Below are 17,498 nucleotides of genomic sequence, written 5' to 3'. Positions count from 1 at the left end.
CCTGTACCGCTACCATAGCCATCCATCAACCCGACGCACAACTATCATCACTACCACTGCTGGCACTAGCACTATCGTGATCGGCCTAGCCTAGGGCTAGAAACTACACTGTTTACCTCACTTTCACTTTCCAAATCACTTCCTGGATAATCGTCATCATCAATATTTTCTTGGGCGTCATAAAGTATAAATCTTAAAGCACCGTTGGCATTTATTGTCGAATTATTCAATATAAATTTGGTTTTTCAAAAAAATCCACACGTACAAGGCTGTCAGAACGATTTGAAAATGATGATGTCAAAAAATTACGTAATATTACTCATACTGGTCAGGTGATTACCCTGAATAACGTCACCTGCTGTCTCTTATACACATCTAGATGTGTATAAGAGACAGGGATAGGTCAGCCGACTAGGGACCCCCCCCCCAACCTAAATTTTTCAAAATGAAAAAAAGGAAAATTATATTCAAATTCTAAGTCAGAGAGTACGATTTCCAACCATCAAGAGGTGCCATAATCATAAATTTTCCTACCTCAGCCCCAACCATAGTGGGGCTTAGGTGGTATACACCCTCCACCTGTTAAAATCCCAGGGCCTATCTATTTCATAATCCTGGATCTGCCACTGTTTATAGTTATTGGTCCTACTCAGACAGAAAAGTTTTACATCTTTCTTTTTTTTTTTATTGCAATATGCAATTCCATTAGTCTTCCCCTTTTTTATTTCATTTCTTTCATCCAATTATTATAGAAACATACGAATAACTACCAAATAAAACAAAATATTTTATTTGAGATTCTATTAAAAGTGATGCACGCAGGGTAATGATCTTATATTTGTTTATTAAGTGTAATATATTTCATGTTCATATTGCATAAATATTCTATGGGTAGTTATGTTTTGTTTTCTTTTGTAGTTCTCGACCTCAGACAGTCTACCTTTCTGATTCAGATGTCAATGTTTTTGCGCTCAAGTTTTGGGGAGGAATGAAGGTAATATAATTTTTTGGCTTAACTTTATGCATTCACAAATAATAGAATGTTCCATGATGATACCTGTGATATATCTTGAGAGGAGCTTTAGGGTGAAAACCGTTCCCTAAAAAATGCTTGTGCCGCCAGGCAACCCTACTGGAAATGGTGCTTAAATAGTTTTAAATTACCTCATTTCACCTTACTTTGCCAACAAAATCCCTTCACTTATTCATTGATCCATTTAAAACATTTGCACACTCCAACAACAGTATTCATGACACTGTATTACAATTTGAAGTATCTGAATTTTTTTTTTTTTAAGGCATATTTTGTTGAAGAGATTATGGAGCCTGGAAGCTTTATATGTGTTAGTAACCTACAGTGGAGAGGTCATGATAAGAGGTCAAAGATTGCCTGTGGATATGTTAATGAAATGACTATTATCACCCAGAACCCAAGGATGAAGCACCTGAAGACAGCTCTGCAGCACTTACAGGATCAAATTAAGGTATTGATGATGAGGACTTCAGACTTCAAATTGGTACTGACCAATACTTCTTACATGAGCCAAGCGGTCAGGATGGTTGTGTAGTGGTGAGATTATAATGGTAGTTGTAATAATAGTTAATACCATTAGTGATAATGGTGGTAAACATTTGGGTGTGAGGTAACACCCCTGCTTCTTGCTCTAAGGACCACAGTTCAGAACTGGCTAATGTTTTAATTGGAGTTGGATGCTCTGCTCTATGAATGAACCTTATATGCGAGTTAGGTTGGATAAGGGATAATGAATCGGTTACATGTCAGTAATGGTGCTGCAGTTTGAAATAGATCATGTGGCAGCAGTGACAATGATAGCGGTGCTGATGTTGATGTTAAGTGGTGGTGGTGATGATGATGAACATTATTATGGTGGTGATGATGAGAAAGTTTGAAACAAGCAGTGGAACCTCAATTTTACGTACAGTGATATAATCTGAAGGTGTACATATATTGTAAAATTGATTACTTAACCCTTTGAACCTTGCATTATTTACATCTTGCGGCACCCTCACTCTTGAGTTATTTGGACAAAATATGCTTTTTTTTATTACAATCATCACCACCACCTCCTAGGCCCTGTACTGCTACCATAGCCATCCATCAACCTGACGCACAACTATCATCACTGCCACTGGCACTAGCACCACGTGATCGGCCTAGCCTAGGGCTAGAAACTACACTGTTTACCTCACTTTCACTTTCCAAATCACTTCCTGGATAATCGTCATCATCAATATTTTCTTGGGAGTCATAAAGTATCAATCTTAAAGCACCGTTTCCATTTATTGTCGAATTATTCAATATAAATTTGTTTTGTCAAAAAAATCCACACGTACAAGGCTGTCAGAACGATTTGGAAATGATGATGTCAAAAAATTACGTGATATTACTCATACTGGTCAGGTGATTACCCTGAATAACGTCACCTGACCCGCAAAGCCGGTATACCGGTCTTTAGGGTTATTGCAGCGTAAGCGCGCGGCCGTTTTTTCTGCCTTCCGGGTTGAAAGGGTTAAAGAATTTTAAATCTGTGCATTCCTATGTTCCATGTATGTTATTGATTTATTTAAATTTTTATTATATTCCAGTCTCCTTTTTTTCATCATTCATCTTATTGTTTTTGCAGGACCCAAAATCATTTATCATTGCCAATGGATGTGTTATTGAAGACCTATCATCCTCTGTTCATCAACCTCAGACACCAGTGACACCATACATCCAGCCTTCATTACCACCGCCCCCACCACTAAGCACTCCAAGACCTCAGGGAACAAGAAGAGTTGGTCAGACACTCAAGGTCACACCATCGCCTGGTTCTTTTCAGATAACACAAGGTGGCAGAACCTCCGCTCAACGAGGACATGCCTTTCAAGTGACAACACCTGTTGTACCAAGAAATAAACTTACAACTCCAAAGAGTCAAGACTTTCGATCTCACTATTCCAAGCGACTGTACTCAAAAGGTACTGACAGGCAAGCTCTCTCCAGCTCCAATGATCAGAAAACTAGTCAAGATAATCAGGAAGTATGTGGGCAAGTGGAGACACCGAGGGGTCAACATCAATGGCAAATTAAATCATCCAGAATTCCATTGGTATCAACACCTGCCAATACAGGAGTAACTTTTCCATTGTTCACCAAAAAAACATTGATTACTCCAAAAAGCCAAAACTTCAGCTCTTATTATAAAAGCAATGCCTTGACAACTACAAAAAGCTGTATATATGATAACCAGACAACTCCTTCTTTTAGAGGTCATTTGACATCAACACCACTCAGTGCCAAAAAAGAGAAGCAGTTGCTGATGAATAGCATACGGTTTGAAACATTGTCCAGAATACCATCACCACCTCCACTTGAGCCGCTGATAAACTTACAGTCTGGAGTTCTTGCGCAGGGTTACAAGATGCCTCTTGATGTCTTAGAGACTTCTAAGTGCAACATAATTCACCAAGTAGAATCTATTGACATTGATGATCTAGAACTCCAAGCATTAGATGCTGGTTTCAGCAACAGAACACTTGCTTTAGACGACTCAGGTGACTTTGATTTCTCAGAAACTTCCCCGAAGCAAAAATATTGTCAAAAGGAAGAACAAATTAATGGTGGTGATAAAACAAATTTGTCTCCAAAGCAGCTTGAAAATACATCCGGTTTATCACAGATCTCTGACATTCCTACACAGGTGTTGAGAGATCTGGACCTTTCTGGTTTAGAAGAAATTGCCAGCAGTGCCTCATCAATGACAGTAGTAAATGATGCTCAACAAGACACAGTCCACCAGATACCTGCAATAACTGAATTGTCAGAGACAGTGGAAGGAGAAATTGATGTTATTCAAATGAATTCAAATGATACTTTATCCCAGAGAGATGGCATATCATGTAGTCGAAAACGAAAACGCGAGAGCAAACGAGGCATGTACAACGAATGCTTTGAGTTGTCTCAAGAAGTTGCATCCTTAGAGCCAAAAGACTCGGTTTCCTTATTACATTTGAATGCCGAGTTCCAAGGCTGCTCCAGACGCGTTACAAGGTCCATCTCTAAGAAAGTCTTAGAAAAGTGAAATAAGCAAGTGTGGAAGAAACATATTTGAGAAACTGAAATTACGTGTTCCGGCTAATGTTATAATTGTTTTCTTTAGCTGAAAATTACTTCGGAATTCGCAATTTGCTAGTATCGCATAACTAAATTGATCTAAAAATTCTAATGGCTTAGAAAGGGCAGCCACATTTTTTAGACAAGAAACTTGTTTTCTGGGTCTAAAGTGACTTTTAAGATCAGTCAACACAATCTTTATTTTGAGCTCATTAATCCATGTACATGTAGAAATGTAAACATTCTGAGTTATTAAACCTTGATTGGTTATATTGCATCATGTACTTGCCTCTTATCTAAATTCAACAGTTGTCTTTTGAACTGAAATTTAAGGTCAGTACATGAAACATTGACTTTGAATTATTTTTTCAGTACATTCTTGTTTTTCAACTATGCTTACATGCTTTTATTACAATACATGCATGTTCTATGAATGGTTCGCATGATCACACCTACTGTATATTTTGAAAACATTCCGATTCCAAATGTGTTAGTCCTTTTATTTTGCTCTATTCACTCTAAATGCTTGCATTTTTCTTACATTAAAGACGTTTTACCAGATTTACAAGAATGTATATGTGTACTGTTTTGTATAAGTATTGTCTTTAGAAGTACAGTACAATGCTTACGCTAGCTGAAGACCTAATCATGATCAAATGTGGTGATTTGTTGTGTCGGGTGAGTGTGATAGGCCTGCCTCAAGGACAGTCATATATATATATATATATATATATAATATATATATATATATGTATATACCCTGTAGCTTTTCAGCCTACAATGTTATGTATATATATATATGTATATATATAGGTATAGGATTTCAAATGAGAATCTATATCAAATAACAAACATCATGATACTTAGGGCCAAAGGTCTGTTATTAGACAACTACCAGCACCAGTACACATTCTATACTTTGCTTATAATACCAACAGTACCAGTAGGATGGCCTAAAGACTGTCCCCGATGATTAATCGCTTTTGGTTGCGTAGTACTAAGTCTAAGTTTGGCTTTACAGATATTGTAATTTATTCCAAATATAAATTTAAAAAAAAATTAGCGCACCTACTGCAACGCAATTGATTGTCCCTAATTATCAGCTCCGGCTGGATGGACCACCCTCGTAAAATATTGTTGAAATAAAATAAATTTTTAAAAAAACGAAAAAATGGAAATTTTTATTATGTCCGCCGGTGCCTTGAAATCTCCAAAAATATGATATGTATATTTCTTCCTGTTTATGTAAATTTAAAGCATTTAACCATCCCATTACTACACTGTTTACATTCACCAATAACATTTTATATTTATGGATGTTTTTTAGCAAAACTATTTTCTGAATTTAAGAAAACCCAATTGAATTTTTTTTTTTTCACCCTCTGACGATCTTAAAAATATGTTCGCGAAACAAGGTACAAAAACAAATCTCGCCTAAGTAGTGGCATGTCATGGCAAAATGGGTAAGTTTTCGCACAGGCCTGTATTTAGTCAATGTAAGCTACAAAATGTAGGAGCTCAAAACATGGCATAAAAGTCTCTTACGTAAACAGACACACCGCAGAAAGGAAAACGCTTACACTGTATTGCTTGATATTGTCATTTAATCAATGACAAAAAGTAAAGTTTAGAAATACAGTACAGCCAATGGGTCAGCACTCGACTAAAATAAAATCCACTGAAATGTTGACCCTACAACAAATTATGCAATTATATTTCGACCAGTTACGACTAACTAAAAAAGTTTATCTAAAAAGCCTCCTAGGCTATCCTTGGAGTTGCACTGGAATAAAAATACATAAGCATCAAACTTAATAACGAATACAGATATGTATTTCTTAACATCAAATAGTAACAATTACACATTTTACATGACAATAAGTGAAGACTGGGTGCCAGAAAGGCCAGACTTCCACCGACATTTGGAGTTGTGGAGGTGTAAAGGGGTGGTGGTGGGAACCAGTGGCGTATCTAGCAGTATTAAAATTGGGGGGGGGGGGCGTGGAATTTATTTGCGGTGGCCACGCCCACTGAAAAATATTGCTTCTTAGATTCCCGAATACACGTTAACCGTGATAGCATAAGCATATGCCTAGCCTAATTTTTTTTGCTTCGAAGTTTTCGAATTGGGGGCGGCCCTCCCCCCTTGGATACGCCACTGGTGGGACGATTCAATTTTGTAGTCATTCTCTAGTGCGGTCATAAAGGCAAAAGAGTCTTTTTCGCTCGGACAAGCCCGCTTCACCGATAAATCTAATTACTGTATTATGCAGCGCCCAAAAATATCGTCTTCCGACCGCAACCAAAACAAAGATAAAAACAAGCTGGTGATATCTGCTTACACAAATGTTTTTTCATTATTGTGCCTCCATGAAGAGCTGGTTTTGGTTTTTTTTCACTATAGGTCAACAGTTTAATGTCTAATCATGTCAAGTTTTAGTGCTGTAAATGGTCAACAAATCATTTCTATTTTTAATGTTATTTCGGTAGGAAATTCCATTAATACAATGTATGCACAAATATTTTTGGAAAGCAATTACTGTACTTAAAATACCTTGGATCCGCCACTGGCCCGCCCTCAATATGTTACACCCTCATTAGTCCCATGTGTAATACACCTAGGTACGTACGCCCACTTCATGTACAATTAGAGCGTGAAGTGACAGCAATTATCTATTTAACTGAACTACCGTAGAACGTCGAATAGAAGCCCAATGGGCTTATTCTCAAGAAACCGCAAATCTCGAATTGAAGCCCCTCTTTAGTTTGCAAAAGTAGCCTCGAAAAGCAGTCCACGGGCTTTTTTTTATGATAGCATGGGCTCGACGTTTTACGGTATCGCATTTGTTATATTGCACAATTATTATCTGTTACAGTGATATGGAAATATATTCTCATTAATTTTTTTTTTATTACATGAAATTTATTGCAAGCAGAAAACGTAACCAAATTTACAAATTAAACAATTCATTTAATTATGTTTATTAGATTAACCGCGTCGGTATAACTTAAAGGGGAAGAGAAATGTATTGCAGGTGTTAATATTTCACACCATCGTTCAAACGATTCTGTTCTACAATGGTAGCAATAAAATAATACACCTATGTAGCTAAACGCTTTGGTGCTTGTTATTCATTACTCAACATTCTATTACACAAAGAACAATGGAAATGAGTTACTGTACTGTGATCGAATATCGCAAGCAACGTCATGATATTAAAGTTCGTGTTATTTTTTTTTTTGTAAAGTTGATATCAATTAACATTTAGCAAATGTTGTGTCCCGTGACTCCGGCATTTAGCCCAAATAATATGAATTACTAGTTTAACGTCCCCACCACCCTCATCACATTTTTGGAGCCTCTTGAAACAATACTATTTGCTATTTAAACAAATAATCATTTTGCCACAAATAGTAAAATGCATTAAAACAATTCATTTTACTTCTTTATTAAAAAAAAACATATTTACAGCCTTACCACTGGTAAATATATACAAAAGTAGTAAATATCAATTAGTAAATAAAATACCTTCGCCGAAAAATAATTTCAAATCCCGGACGTGAAACTAACAATAATAATACTAATTTTGTTTGCATTAGTCTGAGAGGCCTAAAATGTATTGAATTTGATCACCTTCATTTTCCTACAATACTCTTTGAAATATATGCTACCTATGTTGGGCTCACAAATCACATTCAATATGTGATTACTTAGCAACGGAGGAAAATTCAAAGCAATGGCTTCACATGCCTGAAAATGAGGTAAGCGCCATCACTGTCTCTTATAGACATCTAGATGTGTATAAGAGACAGATATACATCTTGCTTTTGGAAGTTGTAATTTTTGCTGAGCAAGTTTATAGTGGGGGGGCCCGAGCTTTTTTCTGAAGCTGTGTGCCCTCTCCCAAGCCTCCATAGATACAAAAATCCTCATAATTTTGTTGAAGTCTTTCGAAGCAAATACGTCTACAATTCAATTAAGTTTATGGCTTGTTTGATTCTTTTAAATGATCTATTCAATTAATCTTCTTTTTTTTCTCTTCTTTTTTTAAATTTTATCACGTTTATGCAGAAAACGAAACAAGTCATTTACGCTTTCTGTTGATGTTAACAGGCAATAAGAGTATTTTTATTTTTTAAATTTAAAAGATGCATTTTTATATGTAGGCATATTTAATTGTGATTTCCATGTTAGGACAAAAAAAAAATTCACATTAATCTTAACTTTGTTTCTTTCAGTTAAGTCTTTAATGAACATCATCTTTTAGTTTACTGTATTATTCTTATTTTAGTTTTTTTTTTCAATAGTAATCTATGCAGTAAACACTGTCATTTTATTTGACCGCCAAAATCATATGACATGCCTAAATATGGTCATAATGACATCATATCATGGCCATAGGCATACAACAGTTTGTTGTCAAAGAAAAGTTGATAGTGTGGACAGCTTAAAGTTCTGTCCACAGTGGCGGATCCAGAGATTTTCTGACGGGGGAGGTGGGTGGGGGAGGGAGCACAATATGAAGTTCACGCCGCCACGCCCACCACAGCCGCACCATGGTTGGGTTGGTGAAAATAAGTGGTAAACAATCGAGCTCGCCTTTCCCCCACGGCTGTATCGCCACTGAACTCATGAGTCCACTCCTTTTTTGCTCTTTCCTCTCTTTAACTCAAATTTGTCATCTTATTATTCTGCTTGACTGACGAAAGATGGGGGGGGGGTGGAACGGGCCCTCATGCACACCCCCCCCCCCCCCCCGCGCCTGGTCCACACTATCATATTTTATGTGACAAAAAAAACAGTGGTATGTATATTCAAGGTTCATTCGTCAAAATCATAATTGCATTTTTTTGGGAGGGTAAATATGACATCATCTACCCATATATGGGCACATCACACAAATGCGTTAAGCCTGGTTCCCACAGAAATCGCTACGCGCTGTCCTTTGGCGACGTTAATTGGTCAGTTGGTTCAGGAAGCCTTTCCCGATTGCGTCGGGGACAGCCACCTTAACGCAGTGCAAGGATTGCAGTGAGAACGTTGCGGCGACTGTGTAGAGTCTATGAAAACTTGGGTTTACACAATGTGATAGTGCGGACAGCGCTTGAAGCTTTTGTTCACATTATATCAATTTTAAAAAAAATCGCATGACGCCCTTTTCTATTATCTCGCACTTATCTGTTTATGATGTAATTTCTATTCATATAAAATTTAAGTGAACCATACGCCAATAAAATGTAACAATTCACTTTCTATCATCATTCTCTCGTATATTCACACGCAAACTCGACAGCAGTTTGCTTTTATTTTAGGTCAGTACAAAACAGAACGAATTGCCATTGCTAAGAGTAAGTATTATATAAGCCTATTCTTCGGTGAGATGATAAATTCAATTTAATTAGGCCACCTACATAAAAATGCAAATTACTATAAAAATTTAAAAGATTATTATTATATATCATTGATTAAAATTGTCAATAATATTATTACTTAAATTAATTACTATTAATATTTTTATATACAAATTCACGATGAACCGCTGGCCATGTAATTGCTTTTAGCTTTATATCAGTGGTAACACACACGTGACACCGTCACACCAGATAAAACTAACAATGATACTGAACTATTTGCCTTCTATTTTTTTTTTTTTGTTCATTAAAAATATCTCAATGTAAATTAAAATTGCATATTTAATTTTAATTCTATTTGATATTCTAAGTTTTTAAAAATTATTCGTAAAAAATTGTGAAAAAAAGATTATTATATTCAAATTGGCTAATAATACATTTTCATAGGGTTGGGGATGTGAACGTCCCTTTCTTAGCCCCCTCCCCCTCTTTTTCCAATCCCCCGGATCCGCCACTGATACCATCCTGTACTTCGTGATTTATGTACCTGCTCAGTGGCGGATTCGAGGGTGGGACCATGCGGCCCAGGCCCACTCTAAATTTCGTCGCTTACATCACGAACAAAGTAGATTGTGTTAGTTCGTGAAATCAAGAAAGCGCGTCAAAATACGCGCTGTTGTTGAGGACTTTTTTTTGAGGACTTTTTGTGTGGTAAAGAATACAAAATTTCTTGACAACCAATACGCGCTCGTTTTGACGCGCTACTCAGATTTCACGAACTAACACAATCTACTTTGATTGTGTTAGTTCGTGATGGAACGACGATTTGTCAAAATTATTTTCTTAAATATATTAAAAAAAAAAAAAAATTATATTAAAATTTAAGTCGGAGAGTGCCATTGGCGGCCATCCACTGGTGTCATAATCATAAATTTGGCATTTTACGCAACAGTATACGGGAAAACGGGTGGACGGTGGTTTTGTGCTCATCAGAGCGTGAAGACCACTGTAAACAATAGGGCGATTAACCCGAATTTCCGTTGTCGACGGCCGGCTCCACGTCCTCTTGGGTGTAAAGTGCCTGTTTTCTTACCTAAGCCCTGCAACCGTATGGGAGGTTGAGTTGTCCTAGACCCTCCTTTGAAAGTTCTCTCTTCGTCTCCACTGTTTCAAATTTCTGGATCCACACTGATAACTCTCTGTAATTGGCGATTTATGTAATTGTGTTGCTTTTGGGTGTGAAAGAAATTGAAAAAGAAACATCGTAATGAAGATAATAAAAAGATATTTCTTCATCTGTATCGTTCCCATTTACTCTGGACTCGCCTACTTCTCTGTGTCTTGTATCGTGGTGTTACCGTTGTTAATCCTACCTAATGCCACCAGTATTATTCTTACTTAATCTCATCAGTATTACACGCATAAATCCACTAATCCCAAGTCCATTACTTTGTTGAAAGTTGAAACTCTTATATGAATCCGTCACTGTCACCCCTCTTCAAAGATAGCAAATGCAACAGTAAAAATGAAATATACAGAAAATAACACACTTCTTTGTAAAAATGGTCATGATGTCATCACATACATAGGTACATGATGGCCATATTTAGGTACATCATGACCATATGTAGGTACATCATGACCATATATTGGTACATTATGACTATGTGGGCAGAAAGAAAATATTATAATCTGGACAGAGCTTTACTTACTCATTGATGAGATAAATAATTAATGAGTTAAAAATATAATTAATAACAAATAATAATAATTATTATTATCATTATTTTCATTATCATCATTATTATTATTAGTATTATTATTATTATTATTATTATTATTATTATTATTATTATTATTATTATTATTATTATTATTATTATTATTATTATTATTATTAGTAATGTAATTGGTTATTTCATTACCTGTTCAATATTACTCAGCATCACACCGGATTGTGACCAGATCTACATCAGTTTTCCTGTAACTTTATATTATTTTACTTAGACTATTTATTATATTTGATTAATTCATATTCATTTATTTGTACCATATTTATCTTATGGCTTCAGTTAAGCCCATGGCAACTGATGTAGGCCGCCTAGAGGGGACACTGTAACAGAGGCAAGGGTTGGTGAGAGCCCCAAGTTACGAGCGCGAGCCGCGAGAAAGAAGGCACATGATTTTTTGAGGTGGGGTTGGCCTGTCAATCTGGAGGAGCCCACGGGAACCAGGCCATTATTGAGGGCCCATGATTGAATTAATATTTTATTTTTTTTTAATATTGAAAAAAAATGCTATCTGCAATTTCTATGGGGCCTCCTGGTGAGCTTGGGCCCCGGGGAACTTTCTGCCCTTCTTTGACCCTGTCTCTTATACACATCGCCCCCCCTGCTTCTCGTTGGCACTGAACTGATGTCTAGGGGCCTTTTAGGTTCTTTCCACACTATCAAAGTTGTTTTTTTTTTACATAAAAATGTTGTATGCCCATATATAGTCATGATGTGCCTACATAATATGTAGTTAAGTGATGTAATAGTTAAGCCTAACCTTCAACAATAATTCCAGGCACCCCCGAAACCTTGACCCAGAAATAACGGGTTGGTGTTCGGCGGGGGATAGTTTTCCACCAAAGATTTTACTATTTGTATTTTATTTGTATTGTTTCTTGCCTTATTGTTTGTTGTTATTGTAAAGTGTTTTTGCAGGACAATATTGTAAAACATCGTTAAGGTCTCGTCTGTATATGTTAACCAGCCTCAGGAAATGTTTTCAATAAAAAATAAATAAAATAAAATAAAACTATGGTCATGATGCGATATACATATGGCCATATTTAGGCATGCCACATGTTTTTGTGGCATGCCTATAAATCGTCGTTCCATCACGAACTAACACAATCAAAGTAGATTGTGTTAGTTCGTGAAATCACAGTAGCGCGTCAAAACGAGCGCGTATTGGTTGTCAAGCAATTTTGTATTCTTTGCTACACAAAAAGTCCTTAACAACAACAGCGCGTATTTTGACGCGCTTTCTTGATTTCACGAACTAACACAATCTACTTTGATTGTGTTAGTTCGTGATGTGAGCGACGAAATATGAGAGTCGAGACAGGGTTCTAAAGCTAGGCCAAGAGAATCTCTAATAAATAGGCCTAGTTTGAAATGATCCAACAAGTTATTAAATTCCATGATGCGTAGATTGAAAGAAATCACGTGACTTTTTGCTGCACTAAATACTATCACCCACTCTCGAACTTAAATTTGAATATGATTTTCTTTTTCTCTCCACATTTTTTATAATTAAAAAAAATTAGGGTGAGGGGCGTGGATCCGCCACTGGTATGTAAAGACAATAAGAATGGTGTGTGTTCAACTATTGCTGGACCAAATACTGTGGACGTGAATTTAAACGTCCGTTAATTGACGAGATTTTTTCTTCTATTGGTCGATGTAAATAATTAAAAAATATAAATACGAAGCTATTACTTTTTTTAGATTTACGTGGCTAGCAGTCAATCTTTAAATCGATTACCAGCCAATTAAACATATAGGAACGACCTTTAGACGTCCAGTAATTGACGCGAGTTTTTATTTCAGTTCTAATATTTATTTAAAACTTATAACATACCTGAATGTTGAAGGCAAGCAATTATAGTATTGAAATTTAATAGTTCAAGTTTATAGCCTTGTCAAAAACTGTACCGGTATATAAATTAGGCCTACATGAAATTCCGCAACCACAAGTTATTCTAGTTCATTACTCAGATTTAATATACACACGCCAATTAAATTAAACGTAATAAGAAATATTATCAATAGATAGCATATTAAATGCATCATAAAATTTTATCTTTGTATCTTAACTGTTTTTAGAACGTTTCGTTGATTGTGCATCACCCCGAAGTGAGGCCTTGTGGTTATTTTACTACCGAGTGAAGTAATCTGCAGTTGTAGAGTTTCACGCAGGCCTACAACGTAATGGACAAAACCCAACATATATGGACTTCGACATCTGTCTTGTTTGTTCGATCCTTGACCTTTTATTTATTCGCGTCTCTATATTCTTTCTTTAATATGCCTCACTTTATTTACGATTTACGTCCGCATTGGAGTTAACGATATATCTGTAGGCCGAATTGTTTGTCAGCAAAGCGCAGAGAGTTCTATACCCTCGGCAAATTTAATTCGTAAACTTTGTTTAAATCTCACCAATTCAATTATTGTCTAATGCAAACGCACCCGCGCAGATGCAAACGTAACGTATGTCAAGTTGGTTGATGCGGTCTGACGTAATTTTTGACCAGTTAAACTTTATTTTCTGAGGGGATCTATCGAGACCCGTGTTAAAAAGATTGGATAGAGATTTTGTTGGTGTGAAATACACCAAAGATGACACTCGAAAGTCTGAAGTCTAATTCGAACTGCATCAGGTATCATGGAGTTATAAAATTATATATTATAGCTCCATAAACTGCTAGTAGTGAATTTGGTTGTGTGTCGAGAGAGTTCCCAGCTCATTTCAAAAGAGTGTAGGCCCTACCGGTATTGCGTTCTTTAATTAAAGTGCACATGGATCAACGACTAAACGTTTCATCCGAGCGGTACGCTATTGGCAGTTATATTTTAGGCATTCCTGAAAACCAGAGAAAGCAGCAGCGATGGAATTATACTGGGAACCTAGATATGTAAGACCGGGCGCTCACTGCCGTATCGACCGTCTGCTGATTTTCAGCGGCAATCTTAATGGATCGTCATTAATGATCCGTTGCGCGCGAGTCGTGGCGTTGCGTTCTCCATAAAATTTCGTCGGCCGATGACCGGTGGGCGCAATGAGTGGCCGGCTTAAGGATTTTCGCAGCGACAGCGATTTTCACAGTTCACAGCGACTACCTCCCGCATATAGCCTACTGAGCTTAGCTGCTTTCGGCTTGCGTTTTACGGCGTCTCTTAAGTTTGCATTTGAAGCCTTGTCATTCAATTACACTCAAGAATGATTGACAGGTTAGCGTGAGATTCATTGGATTTTATTTAAATTTTAGAATCAGGTTTGATGAGTGACTAATATAACGAATGTAACAATGGAACGAGCAATTAAAATTATTGTCACAAGTGATGAGAACAGGACAATTGTGGAATATTCTCCCCCTAGGCCATCAGTGAGGTACTACCGCTCAGAGGGAGCATGTATTCCGTACACCGCTTACAGGTGCATCTCTGGTGGCCTTCCCATCTACCAGCTCGATGCCTTAACTACAAGCTGAATATCTTTTCATTCCATTCCAGTATCTCATTTAATTAAATAGTAAAGTTTCTCTTTGTTGATCGAAGTTAATTTCGAGATTTTGGTAAACGGTTTCGTTTGGATCGATTGTGCAATTACAAACAAAACGCCGTGCATTAGTAATTGTGTATTTTGTACGAACGTGAAAAGCGGGAATGAAATATACGGGAGTTTGAATCAATCAAATGCAAAGAATAGATATGCCTAGGCCCTAAAAGGTAATTATGAATATTAAATACGGTATACTGCCGCGTAAATACAATTTACAATTTAAATAAATAATTTAAATGTCGTAGAAAGATAATTTTACGCCAACACGAATCTACAAATGTTGAACGAGGAATTGTCACGCTACAAATCAACACATGATGAGAATTCATTATTCAAATTAAGTTAGTATAGTAGAGTGGAAGGTAGTAGAGTAATACAGTACTATCCAAGAGCTAAGTAAACAAACCACTTCAGTCAGTGTCGCTGATAAAAAAAAGCGTATATTTACTAAGTAATAGAATATAATACATATAATATAAAGCGACCATGTTACCACAAATAGTAACCCACAAAATATGGCAATTAATTTTAGAATAAAAAGTGACGAATAAGGAATGTCTACATCTTATCACAACATTTTAGCATGTACACAGTATAATCCGGTTGACGTTACCGGTATAATATGTTTATCTAACTGCTTGTGTCAACATTATTAACAGAATCATTAGTTCGCTATTGTTATTTAGAAGGTAATTTGTCTTCATTTTCAAAGGTCTTTTTAAAATAATAGACGTAGCAATTTTAAGTATTGCGCTATAAGCCTAGCCTACTTATAGCCTCGCAAAAGGGCACCGAAGGAAGGCGATGCAATGGGTTAGTGATGGTGGGAGCAAACAAAATCTTATAAACCCTTACAAAATCTCAAAAAACACAAAGCACCATATGCGCACTTAATAAAAAATTAATAAAATAAAAATCTTTTCTTTCCCTTTTCTTTCGTTTCATCCCTTCATTTCTCTCGGGAATACCATAAAAACCTCAGGAATAGGCCCTAGGCTTATTTATTATTTTCACGATAATACGAACTTACAATACTTATTTACGCAGTTGCAAAGGGTTCCGTTTTTCATATTAGTAAAGTTAAGGCCATTGAAATTTAGATGACCTATATTTTTCGGAATTCGGAAAAATTTATTACATTGTCGGAGCACCGGGGGTCCCTCGGGACTCGCCACGCCAATGGTGCTACACTGTCATGCGTGACCTAAAGTTGCAAGCATTTTAACTATGAATTCGAAGCTGAACGACCAAGGCTACCCTGCAACTTCTAACAAGTTTGACCAATACTCATTTATTTATTCATTTCATAACTAGTTTAACTTTTAAGTGTTGGTTTACAAATGGTCATAAAAATGACTATTGTTAACACGTGTGGTCCGTCATTTTCCGCTCCACCGCCTTCGAACAGTTCGTTACACCCCCGGCAACATCCGTGATTTCACGAGCGAGTACAGTACTGTACTTCAATTCAGAAAAACGACGAGTAAATTTAGCATTGTTCCGTAGATCACCACCAGCTATTAACAATATAATTACCATGTTGATGAAACACTAGCCACCACGCGTAGGGGCTCACCTTCTTTGTACCATTTTGTCCCTAACACCTTCGCTTAGCGTGCGCGTAGGTTCGTCGACCTATATTCCGCAACGCGAGTGCTTAATCCTAGCGTGGAGGCATTGTTGAGACCGTTGGTCACTGCCTCCGGTGGCACGTCCAGCGTGCTTCCACGCGGTTCATTCCAAGTGACTGTCGTAAATTCTATAATCTATTCTACCCGGGCTAATTCTGACATAATTGTTCGTCTCTTTAAAAAACAAAAAATCACGGAAATTTATGATTGATAAAAACTTACAAACCAAGGAAAGTTCTACAATAGTAAGCCTACAATAGTAGGCGCTGTAATTAAGTTTTAGTAGGCATTTTAAAAAAAGGGAAAATATACATCTATAGATTATTAACATCTTAAAAGAAAAAGCGTGTGCCAAGGTAAAATTTAATTGGATATTTAATTATTCCTCATTTCATATCTTACCACGAATGCCTTTTTTTGTTGTAGAAAGCCTTAAACAAAACATAGATTTAATTGGTTTTGTTTAGATGTTACTCTTTGTATGGCATTCCGGATCGCTCTTTGTTGATAATTATATGAGGCGCCCTCTACGGTGTTGATGAAAATAACTGTTCAACTAGTCTTACACTATTTCCTTTTATCATTTTGATACAATATCAAATCGTTTGCTATTAATCAGCATTATTCGTGACCATTCATGAAATATAAATTCTATCGTATTTACCAAGTTCTAATTTGTTTTGATATATCAGCTTTCGTGTTAAAGAATACAATTTATTGTGTTGTCTTTTTTTTTATTGAGCAATTATAATTGATTGTAAATTAAAAACCAAGAAAGAGTAAATTAATAATCATCGAATGGGCGGGTTATTAAATTACATTGTGGTCGATTCCAGTAACACAACCTATATATCATATAATCAAAAGGTCACTATTGTTGTAAAAATGTTACAATAAAATCAAGGTTAATTAGTTTGTGACAAACATACTCTCAAAATAATATGAACAATACGTTTTTGAATGCTCATTAAACTTTAGAATAATTGGTGACGGGTTACATTTTATTAGGACTTTTGCTAAGATGAATGCATACAATCACTTTCAAAGAGGATAAAATGCATGAT

The 17,498-nt window shown here is 36.3% G+C and overlaps 1 protein-coding gene across 1 annotated transcript in view; it reads left to right on the top strand.

Moving 5' to 3' along the window:
* The window catches only part of LOC117116299, an 8,538-nt gene extending 3,850 nt beyond the window's left edge, over positions 1 to 4,688 (top strand). Inside the window, exon 6 of the mRNA XM_033260321.1 lies at positions 2,646 to 4,688. Coding sequence (XP_033116212.1) covers positions 2,646 to 4,085 — 1,440 coding nt within the window. The 3' untranslated portion in view covers positions 4,086 to 4,688. The remainder of the gene's footprint in view (positions 1 to 2,645) is intronic.
* The last annotated feature ends 12,810 nt before the right edge of the window (positions 4,689 to 17,498 follow it).

The sequence above is a fragment of the Anneissia japonica genome, unplaced genomic scaffold, assembly GCF_011630105.1.
Source record: "Anneissia japonica isolate Jap-2015-1 unplaced genomic scaffold, ASM1163010v1 scaffold287602_len1038180_cov171, whole genome shotgun sequence".
Taxonomy (NCBI): domain Eukaryota; kingdom Metazoa; phylum Echinodermata; class Crinoidea; order Comatulida; family Comatulidae; genus Anneissia; species Anneissia japonica.
Note: the sequence above shows the minus strand (reverse complement) of the source record. Positions and strands in the feature narration are given on the sequence as shown.